Source organism: Vitis vinifera, chromosome 17 (genome assembly GCF_030704535.1).
Source record: "Vitis vinifera cultivar Pinot Noir 40024 chromosome 17, ASM3070453v1".
In the NCBI taxonomy this organism is placed as follows: Eukaryota; Viridiplantae; Streptophyta; class Magnoliopsida; order Vitales; family Vitaceae; genus Vitis; species Vitis vinifera.
The window spans coordinates 1,944,658-1,968,400 of record NC_081821.1 but is presented as its reverse complement, the minus strand read 5'-3'; the positions used below and the strand labels follow the sequence as shown (position 1 = coordinate 1,968,400).

The following is a 23,743-nucleotide window of genomic DNA, read 5'->3' as shown; positions in this document are numbered from 1 at the left end:
GAAAATGAAAGCAAATTTTCATTTTAGATAATGAAAGTGACAGATGTGTTTCAAAAAGCCTTTCATTGCTTTCAATGATTAAAGTGCTCACAAGTCACACCCCTTCAAACTATAATATGCATTATCATAAATTGATTTTTAAGAGATTTTAAAATGCAATTTTGGACTGATTCTTGCTAAAATATATTTTTTTTATTAAAAATATTTTAAAAAATAAATTGTTTGGTATTTGGGTATAAATTACCAAAATGTTTTAATAGTCAGATGATATATTAATAATCAAAAAAATAATTTTTAGTAGAATAACCTATTCCATTCAACGTGTGGCCAACAGTTCTTCTGAGAGAGATGAAGTGTCGAGAAAGAAAAACAAGGACAGGTTGTGGAGTACTCCCTTCATAAGACCTTATCCACAAAGCAAATGGGAGTGAAAAACAAGGGCAGGCTGTGTGGTACCTTAAGAATTTGAGAGAGAAAATAAAGAGAAAAAATAGGAGAGAAAAAGAGAGAGGTGAAAAACAAGGACAGGTTGTGGATAGGGATGGTAATAAGGAGGGTTTTGTCGGGTACCCATCCCGCTTTGTCCCGTTCCTAATATGATGGGGTTTAAATTTAATAAACGGGTTTGGAATGGGTATGTGATTTTATTTTAAAACTCGGGGCGGGTTCGGGTATTGTCCCATCCCGCCCCTCCCCTGCCCCGATTATATATAAAATTAATTTTAAAATTTAATTTAATTTAAATTTTAAAATTAATTTAATTTAAAATTTTATTTTACTATTTTTAATATATAAATAATAATAAAAAATTTAATAAAATAAGTTATAAAAAATATAATAATTTTATTATTTATAAAATATATTTATTTTAATATAATTAAAAAAATTTAAAGTAATTTTTTTAAAAAAATTAAAAAAAAAAGCTAAACGGGATAGAGTGTGATGGGTATGGGAAATTCTCATATCCGCTCCGCCCCGTTTAATTTTTTAAACGAGATGGAGATGTGAATGGTTTTTAATAAATGGGGCAGGGTTGGGATGGGGGCGACCCGTCTCGAATCCGTCCCATTGCCATTGTTGATTGTGGAGTTACCCGCTTCAAAAGACCTTATCCATAAAGGAAATGAGAATGAAAAACAAGGGCAGGCTGTGTGGTAACTTGAGAATTTGAGAGAGAAAATAAGGAGAGAAAAAAAGAGTGGCATATTTATGAAGCTTTTCTTATTTTTATTCTTTTTCTATATTTCCAAACTTTTATGGGGATTGAGAGTGATCTGCCAATCCCACCCTTGATCGGATCTTGCCAAAGTGGGTGATGGGACCCATGGGCCTCATAGCCCATTGCAGTCAAGAATGACTGGATCACTTTGATTGGGCCTTCTTGTTCCTAGCCCAATTGGGCTAGGTATGTCCAAGTATATTAGGCTTCCCCATTCTTGGGGAAAAGATTCATACTTTTTCTTATATGCAATGATGCAAAAAAAAATTTTATTTAATTAATTTTTTTAAACAATATCATAATTATTCTTATCTTTGATAAAAACATTTTAAAATATATTTTTCAATATAAAATTTAAATGTAGAACTTAAACACTATCCCAAGTAGGGTTTAAGACCTAGGCCAATTTTTTTGGCCCCCCTTTGTATCATGATATGACAATGAAGGCCTAGTGTGCCATTGTTGGTTATATAAAGAAAATGAAGTTGGGGTTCAAAAGAACTAATCAAAATTGGATTCCTTTCATTTCAAATTCCATTAGTCAAACTATTTTCCCCCAAGAAATGGATCCATTAAACATAGATAAAGAATTTTCGCACTTGATGGATCAAGCCAATGGGACTTTGCCCAAATTTCATATGGCTAGCCCTTGATTCAATGATCCCATATACACCAATAAGACAACATGGATCTTGGTCTTTCCGCCATTCAATCCTGCTATATTTCAAGTCCTCTTTGGACTGCATCTTCCATACCATGTTGGATAACTATTTTCCTAAAAATTTAAATTATTAGTATTTGAACCTACGACATATATAATATTAGTTGATGATTGAATGTGCATTTTACTTCGTTCTTCATTGATGCAAGAGCCTAAATATCCATTGCCAAGAGTTGTTTATGCATGCAAATGACAATGCCTCACCGACGCGCCTGGAATTGGGGTGACGGGAGCAAGCTGCTTTGTTCAAGCCCCTTGACGCATTTCACACCGGGGTTCTTTGTTTGTTTGAGAGGGCCGCCTCGAGCCACCCTCGCCCGTGTGCGAGGCACGGTCGCGGGCAGGATGCCCTTCTTTGTGCTTTTGCATTCAACAGATTTTCTTCCAAGTGGGTCTTCCAATTCATTTGCATTTATGCTGCATACTATTTCTAAGAAGATACAGGAGAAAATGGAGTCTTCCAACAATCTAGGATTGAAACATATCAAAATTATCTTCTATTTTCTGTCTTATCAGCAGTGGCCAACCAGAACAGAAAAGAATTGTGAAGAAAATGAAATGAGTCTAGCAACAATGATTTTTCATTCATTTGATCATCTAAATCAAGCTGCATAGGCACATATTTTGTAAGCAAAGAGCAAAGAAGAGTGAAATGTCGATGCTTTACGATTCATATGGTATAGACCATACCAACCTCTACAAGAGCAGCATGAGGAATGTTGAGTGCTACCGGAGGCTCACGGCAATTCTTATCAAGAAAAACATAGGTCATGATCAGGAATCTCTTCAGAAAGCTTGAGCCATCACGCACTTTCAGATGTGACTGGCCCAAGAAATATGCAGTGCCGCTCTCCCTGGCATCAACTAGTTCTCGGAGTTCTGCCCTGACAGAAACCTGCATTCTGGGGCTCTCTGGAGGCAACATGAATCTGACCTTTCTTCTTGTGACAAGAGCAGATGCACTCTCAATTGAATCACTAGACAGGGTTCTCTGAGTTCCATTGTTTGACAACCTTGGAGAGGCCAAATTTGAGTTCATTTCAGGGATGGGAACCAAGGCATTTCCATCCAGCATTGGGTTTCCAACAACAATCATTCTTCCTTCTGGGGAGGTCAAGGATTCCAAATCATTTTCTTCCAAAGCAATGAATTCTCCAATACAACGGATAATCTGATCCTCAAAATCATCTGTGTCCCTGATGTTATCACAGTATCCATATCTTACAATACATCGGTAAACTTTATAGTCCTTGGCGCCAAGCCTCCCTATGAGATACCTCTGCTTTTGGGGGACACAAGGCACTGGTAAGGACTTGAATGACACAAAGATCAGCACTTGGTGATATGCAGGAAGATTTGTAATGAAGTGGGAGAAAAAAGCTGGGATTCCTGACACAATATCAGTGTAGATGAAGCCAATTCCAGGGACCCTGGAGACCCCAAGACCAGGGCTCATCACTGTAATCCATTCCATGGACACCTTATTCTGTAAATCAAACTCATACTTCTTCATGGTGCCATAGTGCCATGAAAGCATGATTGTCATGGAAAATACGAAAAGAACAACTAGATACCATGCTCCCTTGTGAAAGTTTGACATACATGCTGACAGATACATTATCTCAACCAAGCCAAAAGATAATAAAAAGCATGCAGAGACAAACAGACTCTTCTCCCAGTACAATGTGATTACAAGCGACATCAGACAAGTGGTTACTAGCATTCCAGAAATTATAGCTAGACCTGCAGAGGAATCAATCAGAGTTTATTAGATACAACCCTTTTAATACAATTTTCCTAAATTTTGAAGAAGTCCCACGCATTTTTTGCTAGAAAAAACCTGAGGCAAAATTATGATACCATCCTATCATAGATTTATAGCAAATCGATATCCTCCTTATCTAATGTTTTGTAATGTTTCTCAACTTATTCATGGTTTCATGATTACTTCTTGAACTTCAAGCCATGTTCTCAAATCCCAAAGTTTTAAGAGCCTCTATAACGTTCCAAAGAGAGGGAGGATATAGTTAGAATCTACCTGTTGCATTTCCAATTCGTGCAATGTCTTGGAAAGCTATTACAATGCCAAGGCTGAGAATCATCAATAACCAGTTGACATCTGGAATATAAACCCGCCCATTCATAGTATCTGATGTATGAATAACTTTTACTCTGGGAAAACAACCGAGTGCCAGGCACTGGTTTATGACAGAGAAACTGGCAGTAATGGTTGCTTGGCTTCCAACAGCAGAAGCAAGAAGAGACAACAATACGACAATATGGCGAAGAAAGGCTCCTGCACTCGGCATGCATCAGATGAGTAAGAAATAAAAATTTCCAGGTGAGACTGCTGCAGGAACAAACAGAAAGCAGGACACATCTTACCAGGTACTGATTCACTAAGATAAGTAACATCTTCAAACACACGCCAGTTTTTGGAGATAAATGCAGCTTGACCCGCATAACATAAAATCAGGGCTGGATAAATCAAGCAGACAAAAGTAATCTGCAGAAGAGACATCGTGTACTAGTTTACTGAAGTTGTAAAGGACACTTCACATTAACAGTGGTACAACATGAGCAATTCAATTACCTTCAGTGATTTCTTTGAGAAATGGCCAAGATCTGCAAACATAGCCTCTGATCCTGTAAAAGATTTAGTGTCAAGAGAATCAATCAGTAAAAATGGCTATTTCCAAATACTAGTCCTCTGGTGTAAATACATAGAACAATAAAGACTACAAGAAAATTACTCAAGAAGAATAGAGTAAGTGGTACATGCTAACCTGCTACAGATAGAAGGATGCTGCCTAATGACCTCCAACCTTGATGGTCGAAGTTCCTCATAAATCTGTACATGTATACTGGGGAGACTGCATAGATGATTTGATGGTCCGAATAAAAGATATTGTATAAACCCACCCCGCTGATGAAGAAGAGCCAAATAACAATGATCGGTGCAAATAAAAACCCAATTTTATGAGTCCCATAGTGTTGCAGTGTGAAAAGGCCTACCAATATAGCACATGCAAAGGGGACCGGAACATCTGAAGAATAGAACAAAAAAGAATTGGTAGACCAGTTAGGGGGCATAATTAATGATAATTCAATATCTGAATCCATAGAAAATGCAATAAAAGAAAATCAATGTTAAAATGGGATGTTAACCACAAAGGAAGTTGCATCCACATTGTTTGAACTTTGAAGAATCCAAACTGAAAGTTGATCTTTAGACAGACTTGAGCATCATCAATCAATGCTTATACTGAGTTAAAAAACCATGCTTCCAATATGAACTTAAAAAATGGACACCAAAACGAGAGAGAAAAAAAATGAAACAAAACAGAAGTGGAGCCTTATTGAGCTCAGTAAATTTTTATGGAGAACAGAACAATACAACTCAGAGGTGACGGAAAGTTCCCATAAATGCACTGATTAAGGAAATGACCAAAAAAAAAAAAAAAAAGGGCTCACAAACATAATACCCAATCAAAGAAAATGTGATTTCGTGCTAGAGGACTTACATCTTTTGAAGGCTTTTTCTATGTCGTCCCCCACTCTTTGTGAGGAGGCAACTGGCCAAAAACACAAGATATTGAATATCAGTTTGATGATTAATAGCAATTAAGTGATCCATGATATAACATTTCTTTTATATCTAATTTTACTGCAAACTCTTACTTTTATGAGCTATATGAGACATCGATCGTTCAAATCCTGATGAAGCTGATAACACTGGCAATTGAAAATACAACTAAACCAAGTCAGTCGATCTAAATGGACATGAATCAAATAAAATATAGGAGAATGCTCAAATTAATGAAGAAATCTATGCAAAATAAATTGATGAGAAGTTGATTAGGCTAGACTGCCAGACCAGAAATAGCTGGGGTCAGTACCCCATCGCCAATCACCATGCAAGACCCGAACAGAGCCAAAAACAACATCAAATAGTGACTGCTTTTATGTTTTTCAATGGCCCTTCTGGCTCTTGATTCCACCTTGGTCTTAGAAGCAGGTGCACTTATGCTTTTCATAACTTCATTAGCACTTCTATCATTTGGATGCAGACCCACTTTGGCATGCCGGCAAAGCAATGAGTATAAAGCAAAAGTACCACCTGCATGAAAATTAACCAATTCTTTGTGTTATCATCCTGTTAAAATGATTCTCTCGGGTGAGTGATAATTAAGAAATTTACCCTCTCCATTGTCATCAGCTCTCAATACTATGAAGGCATACTTCAGTAGAGGAATGATGGTCATAGTCCAGAACACAAAGGAGAAGAGCTCATATACCCTCTGTTCTGATATTATATCCTCTCTTGGAATTGACATAAATACATATAGTGGAGCAGTACTCAAGCGACCATAAACTATTCCGAGGCTTTGAAATGCCAAAAGGAATGTATGCCTCCATGTCTCTTTCTGCATTTTGACAATTACGTCTCAGTTATAACACATTTGAACTAAAACTGGTTACCAACATAAAAAAAAAAAAAGGAGAGAGAAAGAATGATAGAAGGTAAGGCCTGTAGTGAGAAATAAAGACTGTCCCATATTGATGAGGGGAACGTAAATTTCCTCTTGAATCAGTACCAGAGCACCACTACAAAATATGTTTCATACTAGAAGTACTGTAGTTAATAGGGTAAGCACATATTCTATTGACATCTGTACATATGCAATATATATCTAGCTTTTTCATCTCTATGGTGCACATTAAACACCAAGTTGTAAGAAATATTGTAATGGGATTCCCAAATGAATACAATCTCAGAAAAGCACATCTCTCATGATCATGGAACAGAACAAAAGGAAACTTCTAGGAAAATTATCTTCCTGAATTCTAAAGTCCCTTTAAAATATAAATCACAATCTCGGCATCACCCTATATATTGATATCCTTTAACTATCTCTTGTCATCATTAAACCACTCTGTAAAGCCAAAAGTCTCTAAAATAGAAAATCTAAGTCTGTTTTGTACCAACCACTAGAACAAATAGGCCTAGTGACATCCCTCTCCTCTTTGCCATTTGTGGCAGCAGTAGTCAGGAAAAATTGCAGTTTTGCAATCCTTTTGAGTGCTGGAGTAAACACCAGTTCATAAAGAGCACATTTCTAGAGTAGCTTGAGAGTTGTACAGTTGAATCAGCTGGTGATGTTAAGATGTGGATTTTACTTTAAATTTTGGAACTTCTGTTACTTCTCCATAGAATTTCCATTGGTGTGCTTAAGGTTTTCATACCAATAAACCAAAAAAATGAAATAAATCTCACAACTTAAATTCAAATTGTTTCCTCACTGGAGCTACTGACACCATGACTTTACAACTATAAAACAATAACTGAATAAGCCATGATGATTTTTCTAATTTGTGTATCATCAATCAGAAGAAAAAACAGAAAAGATTATGCAACCCATGATCTGCAATTATGTATAAGCCAAAGTGATGATTAACAACTTACCCAACCAAAAGTATGCGCAAGAGCTCCAATAACTGAATAAGATTCCATGGTAACACCAAGATAAATACAATATAAGGAGCCCCTCACAACTCAAAACCCATACCCTGGGCTAGGTCTTTAACCCAGGTGATGAAGCAATTGACTTTAATAGGATTATTCGTGAACTTAAACACCCCAAAGGAGACTATAAGGGGGAACAAAGTTAAAAGGAATGTCAATTTCACATGTTTGATTGTGATGGAAAATGGGAAGGAAAAATATAATGGAAGCTGGGGCAAATTTATATATTTTTGGAGCCTCCCATTTTCCATAGAAAGTGTGGAATGGTTGAGGAAGAGTGAAAGAAAATTTTCTGCACCTCCAACTTATTCTTTCTTTTCCTTTCCTTTCTGTTTCCACCTTTTTTTCCCTTCTTTCATCATTTTCACAATAATTTCCAAACTAAAACCAAGCCTCATTACACTAGTTGGGACCCATTCAATGGTAGAACTTGATACTTCAATCACTAATTTGACGAGCAGAATTGATAAAAGAAGAATGAAAGGGCTTGTGATGAGCTAAACCAATATCATTCCCAGTAACTCAAACACCAATGAATCTGAGAATACCAAGGCCAGATCCCCCAATCGTTAACCTCCACAGCTTGGCTCTTCATCAAGAAGAGAACCCACAAAGTGCATTCAAAACTACTCATCAAACAAACACAAGTGAACCAAAAGAAAAGACCCAAAACCCAAAAAAACACAACAATTAAAACCCATTTTTGCTTTACCTTGAAGTCATGAGAGGACCCAGAGCTCGGTTGAGGATTCATGGTGGATGGACAACAGATAACTACAAGAACAGCAATTCAGATGAAGTGAACTTATAGAGGCCAGCTCAGAGCTAGATCACATTGTAATATTCTCATTTTTGGAACTGAGTGTTGGATTTATCACCATGGTTGAGAGGAAATGAGTGTAACATTCTTGTTGTGAGTGGTTTAATATAAATAGAGGGAAAGAGCGGTTGGGTGGTGGTGGGCCTCTTGGGATTTGAAATAATAAGGATGTAAACCAAATCACATGGCATTCCGTGTGGGATTTGGGTGATTGAGGAACACCCCACATGTGATTGTGACACCTACACACTGAATCTCCCCCATTTTCCTCCTCTTTTTATATTCACTTCATTTTCAATATTTTCCTCTGCAGGCCATTGTGTCTTCGCGTTGACACGTATTTGAATGATTTATCTTCCATGTGGCACTTCTATTCAAGGATCTCTCAGTATTTTGAGAATCGTGCTTGTAGATACCAATGAAGTTTGAAGAAAAAACGAAGGCTTTTGTGGATCTAAAATCATCCATAAACTTTGATTGCTTTTGTCAACACGCTGCCCAGCATTTGCATTGACAAGTTGAGCTACGGGACCCTCCCACATGCGGCCTTTTTGTTTGTTTGTGGCCTTTTTTTTTTTTTTTTTTTCTTCTGGATTTTGATTTCGACGGGGTGACCACTGTTTTGTGTGTGTATATATATATATATTTTTTTTAGGAGAGTGGGATTTTTTTTTTCTTCCCTCGATAGCTTATATTACAAAGATGCTTGGTTGCTGAGAAAATGAAAAATGGTTATTGAAAATCAAATCAATTTATTCAATTTTGGTTGAATTGGATTAGTTCTATCAATTTTTCTGATTTCACCTCCACCACTACTATCATGTATTAATACAAATTGGGGAAACTTTTAGGCCAACTCAAATCACAGCCAGAATATGCTGGTAGGTTTTAATGTCTTCAATATAACAAGGATTCACTTTTACAGCATTAATATTTCTTCCATACAACATAGGTACATGCTGCCTCCACAATTCCCCGATAGATCGAAACTATTGAGACCATCCAATGCTATTGGGTATTGTAACCAACACCACAAGTCCAAAACCTTTGTTTTCCCACAATCCGAGGGAAAGAAATCTCACCAAAAAGGGGGGGAAAAAGGAAACCAAAAAGACCGGCAGGGTAAGCTATAAAAGTTACTCATCTATCTGTCTAGAACTTTTCAATTCTGAGGAAGATGATGTTTTCTTTTTTGTTGTATATTTTCTCATTCATAAGCCTTTTCCCAGTCATCTACTACTTCTGATGCATCTGCTTCGCTTGTATCTCCTTCTGTCTCTGCTGAATTAGAATGACTTGAACTTGGTTCCAAACCGGGCACAGATTGATTTCCCACTCTTTTTCCGGAATCCTCGGTTTTGACAGAAGAGGTAGATGAGCTTGAAACCAATTCAGGCTCTAAAACATTCCATCGGTTTACAGAAGCAACAATGGGGGATTCCTTCCCTTTCCAAACAGATGCCTGCAGATCCACAGAACCAGCTGACCAGTCTTCACCACCCCAGGAACTCTCACTCCAACCAGACTCCTGAACCACTGCCTTCTTCCATTGATTACGGCCCTCCTTGGCCATTCCCCCTGCTGATCCTCCCCAGGCATTGGCACCTTGTGAAGCCACTGGTGCAATGCCATTTTGAGGGATCACAACAGCACCATGATACACTGATCCATGATCTAACCTCCTCATCGCAGTTGCTGCTCGGGCTGGATCACTAAACACGGCCAGCGCATTCTTGTCATTCAACCAAACTAATTCACACTCCCCACCAAACCTCAGAACCAATGCACTTATATCTGCGTCCCTTGGCAAATCAAGTAAAGAAACAACAAGCCTGGGATCCATATCTACCAATGGATCAAAAACCGGAGGATTTAACACATTTAAGGGGGTGGAACCCTTAGCGCCAAGCACACGAGCTGGGGCTTTGGATTTGGGCGTAACATGAACAACAATAAAACGCTTTGGCTCCCACCCAGCAGAATTAACTGAAAGCTTCCACCTCTCAGCTATCAGCCTTACAGCATCTCTCTTTTCCTTCAGCATTGGACAGAAAACGTGAACCCTAAGACTGCTGGTAGTTCCTCTGGTTTTCCCTAGGACCAAAAACTTGCATCTTTCTTCCACAGACAACACCCACTTTGGATCACGCCTAAAAAGATCTGCAAGCAATTCAGAAACAACAGAAGTCTCACCAAAATGAAGGGCATCCAAGTTTGGGGGGGTGATATCAAAAGCATCTGCAAGAACTCGTTTCCGTTCCTGTTTTGCACATTCATCATCACAAGCAAGCTTCCTCTGTCCAAGAGGAATTTTCCTGCCATTTGCTTCCACAGGTTGAAGTGGTACTGGCAACTTTTGGATAATGGAAGCTTCAGAGACTGTATCACCATTAAACCCCACACTGCTGCCTCCAGCATCACAAGGAACAGTTGCACTTATTCGGCCACAAGAACAAGTGATTGTGACAGGGAAATTACATCTTGAATCAGGACAAGGAGATGAAGGGTGACAAGGGGCAGTGCATGTATGCCTGCAATCTCTCCTCGGAGCACCACATGTCTGGCCACATGAAGACCTCAAACCAGAGCCAGATGCACAGGAAGAATCACAAGGAGGAGGGTGACAAGTTCTCCCACAAGCATGCATACCACATTGCCTGGTCTTGCCGCAAAGCTTGTTACATCTAATATCCCTTGACCCACAAGGGATGTTCCTGAGAACCACATGTCCACCAATGCACTCCTTGGCTATAGGAACTGAACAAGGTGGGCAGTCTCCAAAGTGGCAGCTGTGAGAAGATAAATGACCACATGGCTGAGGAACTGAGCATGGGTGCTGACATGATGGAGTGGGGGTACCACAAGGCAATGGAGGAGCGATTGAAGTTCTCCCACATGCACATGTTAAATCAGTAAAGATTGTTTCAAGGCAAGGAGGGCAATGGCCACTGTGGCAAAGATTTTCACAAGAGTGCTGTCCACACCTTAGTTTCTTTCCACATGTCATTGAACATAAGTGCGGATCCCAATCACCAAAGAGAACATTGCCAGAATTAGAGAGAGGACAGCACCGTTCACTACAACGGTGCCTTCCACAGTTCTTCTTCCGCCCACAAGGTTTCTCACAGGTAAATTTCTCCTCTGCCGTGGTTTTGTAGCATTCTACAGTTCGAGATGTTGATCCACAACGGCATTTTTGATTGACAAGCACCAAACATGGTGCACAATCCCCAGCATGGCATGTGTCCTTACAGAAGTGCATTCCACAAGGGAGGGGCTTGCCACAGATCTGAAGACAGGTTGGAATTGGGTCCAAACAGCTACGCCGTTCCTCCTGCAATGATGTTTTACCGCAATAGCATGTCCTAATCCTGCTTGGCATTAAGTTGCAATCCCCACATGGCCCTGGATGGCAAATTTCATCACAATCGTGATTTCCACAGAAAAGCTTCTTTCCACAGATCCAACGACATGAGAAAACACCATCCTCTGATTTTAGTTCTCCCTTCACAGCCATGGACCCACAAAGAACAACCTCCACCGTGTTCTTGCAAAAGCAAGAGGCATTGACCAGAACCTGACAAGGATCACAAGCACCAACATGGCACATGCGCTCACAACGGTGACGCCCACATTCGAGGAGTTTATCACAACGCTGACCACAAGTAAGAACAGATTTCCGATCAGAGCATCGTGTTGTAATTATTTTCTTCCGACAAGGGCACAACCGAGGCGGTGCAAAAGCCTTACACGGAGGGCATGGACCTGGGTGGCATTGCAAGACACAGACATGGGGGCAAAAATCCTCATTACTCTCACCAGAACCTATAATCTCTCGATTGAGTGGCTTCCCACAAGGCTCTCCACAAGAATGGGGCGTCAAATACAAATCAGAAGGCGGATCAGACCTCTTTCCACAGAAGCAAACATACCGAATCTCCTTTGAAGCTGTGAGCTGCACTGATTGACATCCAGGGCATCGCCAGTTGACCCCCTGATTCTTCTCTACAGAAAAATCAGTAGAGGTAGGCGCCCGGGCCCATTTCTTGATACAATTCAAATGGAAAATTGAATAACAGCTCGAGCAAGACCAAATGGGAGCTGATCTCCTGACCATATCATAACAAATCATACATTCAACACTCCCCTTCATCAATTTCTCTTGGATTTCCTGCACAAGCTGCGGCAAATTTGAATTCAAGTCCTTCGGCCCCTTCACCTCCTGATCATCCACCCTCTCCCTTCTCTGATTAGAAGGTCTAGCTGCATAATTCCTTGACGCAAAACCTCCTCTACTCGGACCATCTGGTGGTGCGGAACTGAAATTTGAGTCCCCACCAATCCCGTTCAGATTGGAATTGAAACCAGATGACGGGTTCGGGTGTGAATTCACAGCGTGAGGGGCAGATCCTCTAGGGACCCATGCTTGCCTACCGGTTTGGTTGGGAAATCTAGCTCTATCTCTCCGATCATTTCGAGCTTGAAAACTCATAATCTAATATGCAAGCCCCCCAAAAGTAGGATCCACCGAAACGAAAATGATCACAATCAATTCCTTCCAAGACTGTATCACCAACAAGTAATGAAAAGCAAACGAATGGATATATCAATGATTTAATATCACAGAAAACGGAAACAAAAAACGAAAAAAGAACTGGGTATCCGAGGAAAATAAAAATGAACCAAAAAAGAAGAAGACAATAGTGCCAGTCAAATCACAATTACAGTAAAATAAAGCAAAAAAACGCAAAAGGAATAGACAAACCCCTCTTTGGCATCCAGGAAACTCAAACAAGAAAAACAGAAAATTTCCAACCCAACAGCTCAAACCCTAATTCTAACTTCAGATTGAAAAGAGAAAACAAAGCAAAAAAAAAAGAAAAAAGAGAGAAATAGAAATGAATACCTGATCAAGAGTACCAATCAAATATTCCAGAAATGCCCAAAGGCCTCGCTTCGTCTCTCTATCTCTCTTTCTTTCTCTCCTTCTACGGATTGTACGTTTTCCACGTGAGAGGAAAAGGGAAAATTTTCTCGGATTTTCTGTGTGTTTCCTGGTGAAATTTATTGGGTTTATAAACCGACCTCCTGAGAGGAAATATCGGGTTTTGGTAGTATTTATAGTGGGCACAGAGAGAGCCTTGGGCCAAACGCAAAAACGTTTTATTTGTAGCGTATGAATATGCGTGGTCAGCACTCAAATTCAAGGCTTTGACCCAATTGGTGCATACCCACTTTTTCAACCAATAAAATTTCATCGATAAATGAAATATAAGAAGGTGCCATGTTCAGTCCAAAATTTACCAAACATAAATATTTTTTAAATTAAATAATTAAACAGAAAATAATTTTTAAATTACTTTCCAAACAGCCCCTTACACTTTCTTTAAATTAATAGAAAAAAAAATAGAATGATGAAAATTATAACCAAAAATTAAAAATTTTAATATAAAGCATAATAGAAATGGGAATTAATACTTTGAATGCACAACCTTAAAAGAAAAAAGAAAAAACACTAAAAAATGAAGTATATAATTGTATTTGTTGTTGACTATATATATATATATATATGATCACATATTTAAGAATTTAAATACCATACAATATTTATGTTCATAAGGTATGACTGATTTACACGACATGGAAAACAAATCAAGCCTAGATTAAATTATGAAAACACAATCAGGCAAAGTTAAGAAATGTAAGGTAAGGATGACAAAATATAAAGATTTCATTTCAGATGTGATAATGTAATATAAAGATATAAATTTGGTTTAGTTGTTAAATATTTTTTTCCCCTTTAAATATGATAGCTAAGTAGGAATTTGGTCTTTTTAGGGGGGAAGGAGGGAGGACGTTTGATAGTTATTTTGTCTGTGAATCACGAGTCCAAATGAATCAATAAGTGTAATATAGGATTGTGACTCAAACCAAATATCATCCAACCCAAATCAAATCCGATATTTGGAAGATTTTGGATATTTTTTCAATTTTAATACTCCAATTAAGATTAAATTGTGTTTGTTAAGTTGAACTCGATTTGGGTTATGTTTAGGCTAAAGGATAAGATAAGTTGAGCTTAATTTAAACTTAAGTTAACATTTCCATAACATATAAGGAGAAAACTAATGTATTAAATTAAAACCTATTGTATTTCATTTTTGAGTCATGGAAAATGTATAATGAAACATGAACTATTGAACACGAGTGTAATGGGATTCAGGTACAAATAAATAAGACTAAAACGTAAAAAATGAGACCAAGGTACAAAGAGATAGGATCACGATAACATCAAGTGTGGTACAAACGAATGAGATTTGGCTATAAAGTCACGAAGACTCAAGTTATATAGTAACACTATTTGGCCATAGCGCACCACATCATGTCACTTGGCTTGGGTTCAGCCCTCAGTCTTCAGGCTGATTGAAAGCCCAATGGGCCCATCATCCTCACCATGAGATGTGGCCAAGATGGAATGGGCTGGCCTGGACTAGCCCTAGTTTTATGGGACAATGGAAGTTCAAAATCAATTCAAGATGAAGCCTAAGCTTGAATCAAACAATGGAGTTCATTTTTTTTTTCTAAATTATAAAATTTAAATTCCAACGTTATGATTTCAATTTAATTTGTAGTATCTGACAATATTTTTTTATGGACCTACATTATGCGCAACATGCAACTTTGGGCTGAGGCTTATCTGCTTTGTAGCCCAACTCGAGATCCAGCTGAAAGGGCCAGTTTGAACCCAAAACAGAAAAAAGGAAAAAAGGAAAAATTGAAATACAATTTCAAAAAAATTTGAAAAAAAACAATAATTCAAGAATTGAAGCCATTTTTTGGGGTGTCAAAAGGTGGAAATACTTAAGTGCTTTTGGATAAGGTTTAGGTTGGACACAGGCCGCCCCTAGTAGGCCTAAGTGGGCCTTTGGGCTCGTCCTAAGCCCAACTAAAACTTGAAAATTTTGCCCCAAATCCAGTCTTTGAGCACAAGAAATTTACAAATATAATTCTAATTGTTAACCAAAACAATTCAAGGGCTTGTTATGCATTACAAGTTTGGGATGGGTTCTTCTCCCTACAAGGGATATATTTTTCTAGGCTTTAATGCTTGGGTGGAAAATGGGCCAGCCCATGGTTGAGCCACTTCCATGCTCGAGTCAAACCCACTTCCATGCTTAAGCCAGCCTATAGGGCTTGAGCATAGCTCAAGTTTGAGCTTAAAAAAAAAATTAGTCTTTACCCGATCCTAAAGAGATCGATTGGACTCAACAAAAATTTAGATGCAAGTTGAATCGGACTCTAAGTCGAAAATTTTCAGACATACTAAGGCCGGAATTCATGCTCAGGCGCTACCTAGAATCTCAACAATGATGCACTAAAATATTTTTTTAAAAATCATTTATATGGAGGAGAGAATCTTTAGAAGATGCAATGAAGTGACATGCTTCCAAGGGTCCATAATATTATTTTGATGTTTGTTTCTAGAGAAAATGTTGATATTATTTGAAGTGGTCCCTTTGGAAAGTCTTGGAACCATACACTCTTGTTGAGAATGAGCTTTTAGTGAATGGGTTGGATGGTATCTTCATTGAAGATAGCGATACAATGGGGGCCTTGGAGCAACCAGACAAGAAAGCTATGGAATTTTTTTGAGATGATAAGCCATTGTTGCCACTGTCAACAATGGCCCAATCCTATTGCCCTGACAAAATATACTCCTTTGTCTTTTTCTTTTCCTCCTTGGAAGTTATAATTTTAATTAAATGAATTGTGGGTGATAATAATAATAACCTATTTGTTCATAATTGAGTTTATTTTATTAGGTAACTACATGTGAGTCTTGTTTGTCTCGGATAATGCAATCAAACATTGAAATTGATGGTACGGTCTTATTATATCATTTTAAAGTTTTAATGGTAAAATAAGTAATTTTGATAAGCTATTTATATAAATTTTTTTGAAGTTAATCATCGATTTTAATGAAGATGTTATATCGTACAGATGATTAGTGATGTCTCACATTGGATAAATTTTTTTTTTTTGATATTTTATAAATATGAATTCTTCTTTAATTTTATAGATGTTCGTATTTAAAGCGGATAATATTTATACAATTGGGTGTGAGTTAAAGTGTGTAGGTTGCATTATAAAATGGGTAATAAAGCCCATTATTGATCTCGATGTTGAGGTTAATTTGGATATGAGAGATGTTTTTGATATCTCACATTGGATAAGAAAGATGGATATGGTGATTACTCTTTATATTATAAATATAATGGATTAATTTAACCATATTTTATTGAGAAAAAAGGGTTGTTACAAATTATAATATTAAATATTATACAATAAAAACTTTTATTAGATTTAAAAAGAAAATTTTCGAATTCCAAAGAAGAACCACAAAATGGGTATAAGATTATTTTCCATGCAAAAGTGGAAGGAGACGAGAGAAAGAGAAGGTTATCTCCAAAGGATGTTTCTGGATAATAATTATTTTCCTTTTTCTTAATTTGTGTGGCTTTGCACCATGCGTGAAAAAGGGTTCCGAGATGTTTGTGGCTTTGGAATGATTCTTATTTTCCTTCGGATAATATTATTTTTTGTGACTTGAATTTTTTTTTTATTATTATTTTAAAATTTTTAAATTGGTTTGCTTGTGGAAAAAAAGACCCTTATGGAGCTTGTGAGGATAACAAAAGATATTTTTAACTGAAGTCACCCAATGAATGGTGATTATTGATAGGGACCCCACAAAATTTCAAATCACAAGGAGTAGAGTGTGTGTGGTGTTCGGAAGGTCATAGGTCCTTGTGCATAGGGGCACTCAAAATCAACTCATTACCAAAATAAATAAATAAATAAAAATAAAAATAAAAGAAACTTCCCACATGGCCTTTATTTTATTTTTCAAAGCTTTTGTTTGTTGAAGTCAACTCAAAGATCCTCATCACAACACCCAAAAAATCTCATTGTTTCATATTTTAGGTGATGATATATGAGAAGATAAATAAGTGGTCATGAATTAATGAAAATTAAGAATATATGTTCATTCATTCAAATTTCATAAAATTAGTATTAACAAAAATAGAAATTGGAAAAAAGAAGAAGCGTAATTGAATCCAAATAAGTAAAATTGAAAAGGAAAAATGATTCCCTCTTATGGCATTATCCAAACTAAAAATGTGTTTATTGTAAGGAATAAAGAATAAAAATTAAAAAAATGGAAAATTGTTAAAATTGAAACTGTTTGTTTGGGAACTGTTTTATGTTTTTCACAACAAAAAAATATAAAAAACACGTTTTGATAGTTAAAAATTATTTTTTATTATTAAAAATAGGAAATATGGTGTTTTTTAAAAACACATTTTAGTTATTTTTACTTATTTTATAATGACTATTTTTAAAATAATTATACAAATATGTAGAATAATTAAAAATAAAAGACGTTATTGACAGCCCATCTTTATCTTAGTAGAGTCTTTCAGTGGCATGTTTCGGTCCTCTTCCCCATTACTTAGAAAAAGTGAGCCACCGGTTCAGGTACAAGATACTATCATTACCGCCTGGACAATTAGACATCCAACCCGTAATCGTAACGACCCAATTGCAAGAGCGGAGCTCTACCAACTGAGCTATATCCCCCGAGCCAAGTGGAGCATGCATGAAGGAGTTAGATGCTTCTTCTATTCTTTTCCCTGGCACAGCTGGGCCATCCTGGACTTGAACTAGAGACTGTAAAAATTATTTATAAAATATATTTTAAAAATATTAAAATATGTTTATTTATTTTATAAAAATCATTGAATAATTTTTTAAAATTAGTTTTTAAAATTGTTTTCGAAAACAGTTATCAAATAAGCCTTAAAACACTCTTATAAAGATTTTAAATTTTAAATTTTAAATGATATTATAATTCACCTCCATTTTTATTCATATCTTTATTTTCTAATATCAAATCACTTTTGAGAGTATTATTATAAATAATCGAGAATTTGAAATCGAAACTCTTAATTCATTTAGGAGGTATATAGTATTCATCTTTCTATTTCTCAAAACAGTCTAAGACATATTTCATTTTAACTCATTAATAAAAAAGAAAATTTCTCTTTATTAAGTATTTGTAAGATGAAAAAAAAAAGTTTATAAAAGGCGAAAAAATATTACTTTTTATGCTTTTGTTGTTGATTTTCCTTACAAAAAATAATCACTATCTCATGGGATACATGCCATAAGCAGTTGTGAGCACTTAGTGGTTATAACCTATCACTTATTTATTGGTTAGGATGAAGTAATAACCCATGAATAGACACTAACCTATCCTCCAAGTAAAGGATGCGTATAAACACAGAAAGGGATGGTCGGAGACCAAGTCTGAGTTGAATTTAGAGTGGTGGGTGGGGGGTTAGGTAAGGGTTTTGGGTAGGTTTATGGGAGAAAAAGATGATAGCATTTCAATTTCATATTAACTTTTTTGAAAAAGAGAATGAGGTAGATGATTAGAGATCTCCTATGATCAAATTTGTAATAATGACTGTTTTTTGAATCATTCCTTGTTATTCTTATTGGGATTGATAATATTTATAAATACGATTGAAAAATAAATTATAATAATTTTTAAGACCAAATTTTATGATATTCTTAAAAAAAAATTGGCCTTCAAAATAACTTTTTTTTATTTTTATTTTATAAAAATGAAACACTTCCAAATGCTTTTTTGCATAACTCTTGGAGTTGTAGATGCCTTTTTAAAAGAATACAAAATATTTAGAGGAATTTTTTAATTTTAAATAAAATATTTAAATTTGGAGCAATCAAGATTTAACATTTACTTTTGTGACATGTTAATCATTTGGGATGTATGTTAAGAAATTTGTATACTTTTAAATTATTAAATTTTTATATAAAAAAAATGAATAAATAAAATAAATTTAAAATAATATATAAAAATAATTTATTAATTTTAAATCTATTTTTTATTTTTTTATTATCTCTTTCCTTTAAGCTTTTCGAGATGCAAATATAATTTTAACCATTCATCAAGTCGATGTCACTTGAAAAAAGGGGTAAAATAATTTCTAAAAATCTCTATTTTCCTTGTGAAAATCCCATTTCTTTTTTTGCTTTTATTTCCTTATATTCTTAAAATGAAAATAAAAGAATGAATTCTTATTCCCGTTAAAATTGTTCAAAAATAAATGGAAAAATACAGGTGGAGATGTAATTGCCAGACACCATCATCCACACACTACCAACGACAATTTTATTCTTAATCATTATTTAAAATATCCATCAATAACAAATAATTGAAAATTATTTAATTAAAAGGGTTATTAAAAATTTAAATTTAAAAATTTAATCATCTATCTTACTTTTTAAAAAAAATTATATATAAATACCTAAAATAAAAAAAAAAATATTTACTTAAAAGACAGGTCATTTTCTAAATAAGAAAAAATGAGAGGGCTAAATTTACAAATTTGGGATTTCTCATCCTCTAACCAATTAATTGAAAAAAAGAAAAAAAGAAAAACAATTTCGCAGAAAAACCAATATAAATAAGGAGCTCAGACTTTCAATCATCACGTCTCTCTCTGTAGGGGAAGAATACCAGAGAGACTATTCGTAGGCAAAGGGGGAGAAAGAGAGGAAGAGGCCAAGTCAAGCTTTGAAGTTTTTTTTTTATATTTATTTTTCTCATTTCATCCGTTTTCCTGTGTTCGTCATGGCACTGCTCTCCGATCTCATCAACTTGAACCTCTCTGAGACCACTGAGAAGGTGATTGTAGAGTACATATGGTGAGTTCTGTCTATTTCCCGGCTGTTTTTTTTTTTTTTTTTTTCATGGGGTTTTGGTGTCATTTGATGGTTTTCTGGGGTTTTTCCAAGATTTTAGTGTTCATATATTGATGGGTTTTTCTTATTTTTGTTTTTTAATTCACTGTAATCAATGAACTCCTTTGATAGCATTATTTCTGGTTTTTCCCTTTTTGAGAAACATTTTTTGGCTGATTGTCAATAGGGTTGGTGGATCTGGTATGGACCTTAGAAGCAAAGCCAGGGTAATTTCTTTTTTCTTTTCATATGTTCTGATTTTGGTTCTCTTTGATAGTTTTCGCCTTTTCTGATGTTTTTCCCTGGAATTTTTTTTCTTCATGAAATAGACCCTTTCTGGACCAGTTAGCGATCCTGCAAAGCTTCCCAAATGGAACTATGATGGTTCTAGCACTGGCCAAGCTCCGGGGGAAGACAGTGAAGTTATTCTATAGTATGCTTCTTCCCTCCTTCTCTCTCTCTCTCTCTCTCTCTCTCTCTCTCTCCCTCCCTCCCTCCCTCCCTCTCCCTCTTTCTTTCTCCCTCTCTCCCTATCTGTCTCTGTGTGTGTATTATTGTTTTGGGTGGATTTGTATATATCTTTTTGTGGGTTCAATTTCTCTCTGTAACATGAGTTGATTTTTGTGTGAAATTAGTCCTCAAGCAATTTTCAAGGACCCATTCAGGAGAGGCAACAACATTCTTGTAAGTGCTTTTCAACGAGTCAACAACATATTTTCAGCAAACACTATTTAATTGAGTTTTTTGTAGGTGATGTGTGATACTTATACCCCTGCCGGAGAGCCAATTCCGACCAATAAGAGGTGTAATGCTGCAAAGATTTTCAGCCACCCTGATGTTGCAGCTGAAGTGCCTTGGTATGTTCTTATTTTGGCTTTTCAAATAATTATTTATCTATATTCTTTACCTTTTCCATCTGGGTAATTCTATTTTTAGTCGGTTTCGGGTTTTGATTCACTTTTTCATTCCAATTTACTGCCAAAAAAACAGGTATGGTATTGAGCAGGAGTATACTTTGTTGCAGAAAGAGGTAAAATGGCCAATTGGCTGGCCTGTGGGCGGTTTTCCTGGACCTCAGGTATAAGCATCTCCCCTTTTCCAAGTTTCTGTCCTCATATTTTGTCTCTTTTCGGAAATAATTGCGAATCAGTTTTCCTTTTTTTGGAATTTTCCTAACAACATTAGAAAATTCAAATAAAGCATTGAATGTAACAACTGGTTTCTCCATGGGTCAACTTTGAAACAAAGAGGCATAGTTGCTAAAATGACCACCTGAAAAACTAGTTGGATATTAATAAGCCTTTTGGTTGTGTAGGCCCATTAGGGCTATCCTCAGTTTCGATTTTGTTTCACTAGTTGTATGAATTTGGGTATTTTCCAGCTCGTGATCATTTAGGATGCATGTGTTGAGCTAGGTTACTTGGTTTGAGTTTGTTAAGATAGATTTCAGTTCTTCTTGAAGGAAAGATTGCCTTCTAATGGCACTAGAGGGACTTTAAATAGCCTCTTTAACCATTAATTAGTATGGATGTTGAGGATGTTTGAGCCTTCCTCGTTTTCTCATTCACCATATTAAGATCTACCATAGTCAGATGATAAATTTTTCTTTGGAACCGCCTCAATGATGATATGCAAGCATGAATATATATTATAGAGAATTTCCTTTAGTATATAATAATGCTTAAAGTTAGATGTATTTGTGGGCTTAAGACACCAGTACAATAGATTTGGGGGCCACATTTAATAAAGGGCAGGGGCCATCCAAGGGTCAAGTAGAAGCTAGTACTTTCTATGTGGCTTATATTTAATGAAAGTTAGTGGTTTGGTTTCTGAAGGCGGAGAGCTCTTGGTTTCCTGTTTTATTATAATTGTGATGCCAAATGTTGGGTGAAACAGGGACCATACTATTGTGGTATTGGTGCTGACAAAGCTTGGGGCCGTGACATTGTTGATGCACATTACAAAGCGTGCCTTTATGCTGGCATCAACATCAGTGGAATCAATGGAGAAGTGATGCCAGGCCAGGTGACAATTTAATGGTTTCTGCAATCCACTATATTGGTTCACTCTCTCATACAATATAAGAATATATAGTTGTGTGTATTGCTTTATGCTTAAACCCTTGATATTCTAATGGACAGTGGGAATACCAAGTTGGCCCTTCTGTTGGCATCTCTGCAGGAGATGAATTATGGGTGTCTCGTTATATTCTTGAGGTAATTATGAACACCCACTTGTGAAGCTTCATCTTGTTTGTTTGGATGATTTCTCGGGTATATCAGTCTATGTGCCCTTTTGCTTATCGATTGTTTCCTTCATTAACAGAGGATCACAGAGATTGCTGGGGTGGTGCTTTCTTTTGACCCGAAACCCATCCAGGTTAGATTGTCTGTCATCATTTTAGAAATGATAGAAACTGTCTTGCGCTCTTTCTGGCTAGAATTGGGCCTGACATTTTAACTTCTTCTGGGGTTGTTGTCACCAGGGTGATTGGAATGGAGCGGGTGCGCACACAAATTACAGCACCAAGTCGATGAGAAATGATGGAGGGTTTGAAGTCATCAAAAAAGCCATTGAAAAGCTTGGGCTGAGGCACAAGGAACACATTGCAGCTTATGGAGAAGGCAATGAACGCCGTCTCACTGGACGACATGAAACTGCTGACATCAACACATTCTTATGGGTAAAAATTACTGTTTCCATCAATTAAATAGAAGATCAAATTATTCAGAAAGTAATGTAGATGGAGGAACTTGGCAAGGAACTAGGGAGCTATTAGCAATGATTTAACATATGCATTGAGAATTTGTAATTAGTTGAATCATAAGCCAGAAATCACCCTTTTTTCGGGAATTTGGATAAGTTTCCCAGAATGCTGATCATCCGTCCTTCACATGTGGTTGATTTACAGGGAGTGGCAAACCGAGGAGCCTCCATTAGAGTTGGAAGAGACACAGAGAAAGCTGGGAAAGGATATTTTGAGGACAGAAGGCCTGCTTCAAACATGGATCCTTATGTGGTCACCTCCATGATTGCAGAAACTACCATCCTCTGGAAGCCATAAGACACCCATCTCCTCCGTCCCAACAGGCTTGTGGGATTGTCTTGTTGGAATTTCCTGTGAAAATTGTCTCCTTAGAACTGCTTGTCCTGGTTTAATAGCTTCCATGTGTTTGGATTACGATAAAGATCAGTCTCATAAAATAAGAGGCTATTGGGGTTGCTCCAATTTCGATCATTTTATGCTGTCTTATGTATTATGCTACGGAAATATCATCATATGATTTAATGTCGTATTGGTTAGGCCACCTCTATTTACTATATGATTTCTTGTCTCGTAACCTTATGCTGAAACATGCCAGATTTCATTTTACATTTTCAACTATCAAGATTTAATTTCATTATACATTTTCGACTATCCAGATTTAAAATTCCTAGGCATCGATTCAATCCTTTAGATTTTCGTATCATTGATCCATTCGAAGTTATGGTTTCACGGGATTCAGCTAAGATTCAATTAATCATAGGTTGTTTTTTTCCATCTACCTCATGCCATAGTGTACTTTTTTTTTTTTTTTTCTTAAGGATGACAAAGCAGTTGTTTGGTTGGTATTGATGAAAGCA

At 36.4% G+C, this 23,743-nt stretch overlaps 2 protein-coding genes across 2 annotated transcripts; one reads left to right on the top strand and one right to left on the bottom strand.

Moving 5' to 3' along the window:
* Positions 1-2,379: 2,379 nt before the first annotated feature.
* Positions 2,380-13,409, bottom strand: LOC100268010 (NF-X1-type zinc finger protein NFXL1). The gene is made up of 13 exons (XM_059734173.1): positions 13,194-13,409; positions 9,497-12,851; positions 7,511-7,591; positions 7,408-7,439; positions 6,142-6,367; positions 5,818-6,060; positions 5,622-5,675; positions 5,465-5,515; positions 4,727-4,987; positions 4,534-4,586; positions 4,326-4,446; positions 3,979-4,236; positions 2,380-3,683 (listed from the first exon to the last, which is right to left on the bottom strand). Exons 2-13 carry the CDS (start codon positions 12,777-12,779, stop codon positions 2,611-2,613), a joined length of 5,736 nt encoding a protein of 1,911 aa, XP_059590156.1. The 5' UTR covers positions 12,780-12,851; positions 13,194-13,409; the 3' UTR covers positions 2,380-2,610.
* A 6,513-nt stretch (positions 13,410-19,922) lies between these two features.
* On the top strand, positions 19,923-23,441 carry GS (glutamine synthetase). The gene is made up of 11 exons (NM_001281246.1): positions 19,923-20,083; positions 20,307-20,346; positions 20,449-20,552; positions 20,755-20,803; positions 20,870-20,976; positions 21,110-21,197; positions 22,016-22,144; positions 22,261-22,335; positions 22,445-22,498; positions 22,605-22,802; positions 23,031-23,441. Exons 1-11 carry the CDS (start codon positions 20,010-20,012, stop codon positions 23,181-23,183), a joined length of 1,071 nt encoding a protein of 356 aa, NP_001268175.1. The 5' UTR covers positions 19,923-20,009; the 3' UTR covers positions 23,184-23,441.
* Positions 23,442-23,743: the final 302 nt, after the last annotated feature.

Excerpts from the sequence above, each read along its gene's own strand:
- LOC100268010 (XM_059734173.1), bottom strand. The coding sequence starts at position 12,779 with ATGAGTTTTCAAGCTCGAAATGATCGGAGAGATAGAGCTAGATTTCCC. Across the intron at positions 6,368-7,407 it reads TTGCGCATACTTTTGGTTGG|AAAGAGACATGGAGGCATAC; the intron begins GTAAGTTGTTAA and ends GTCAAAATGCAG. Across the intron at positions 4,587-4,726 it reads CATCCTTCTATCTGTAGCAG|GATCAGAGGCTATGTTTGCA; the intron begins GTTAGCATGTAC and ends AATCTTTTACAG.
- GS (NM_001281246.1), top strand. The coding sequence starts at position 20,010 with ATGGCACTGCTCTCCGATCTCATCAACTTGAACCTCTCTGAGACCACT. Across the intron at positions 20,084-20,306 it reads GTGATTGTAGAGTACATATG|GGTTGGTGGATCTGGTATGG; the intron begins GTGAGTTCTGTC and ends GATTGTCAATAG. Across the intron at positions 22,145-22,260 it reads GAGAAGTGATGCCAGGCCAG|TGGGAATACCAAGTTGGCCC; the intron begins GTGACAATTTAA and ends TCTAATGGACAG.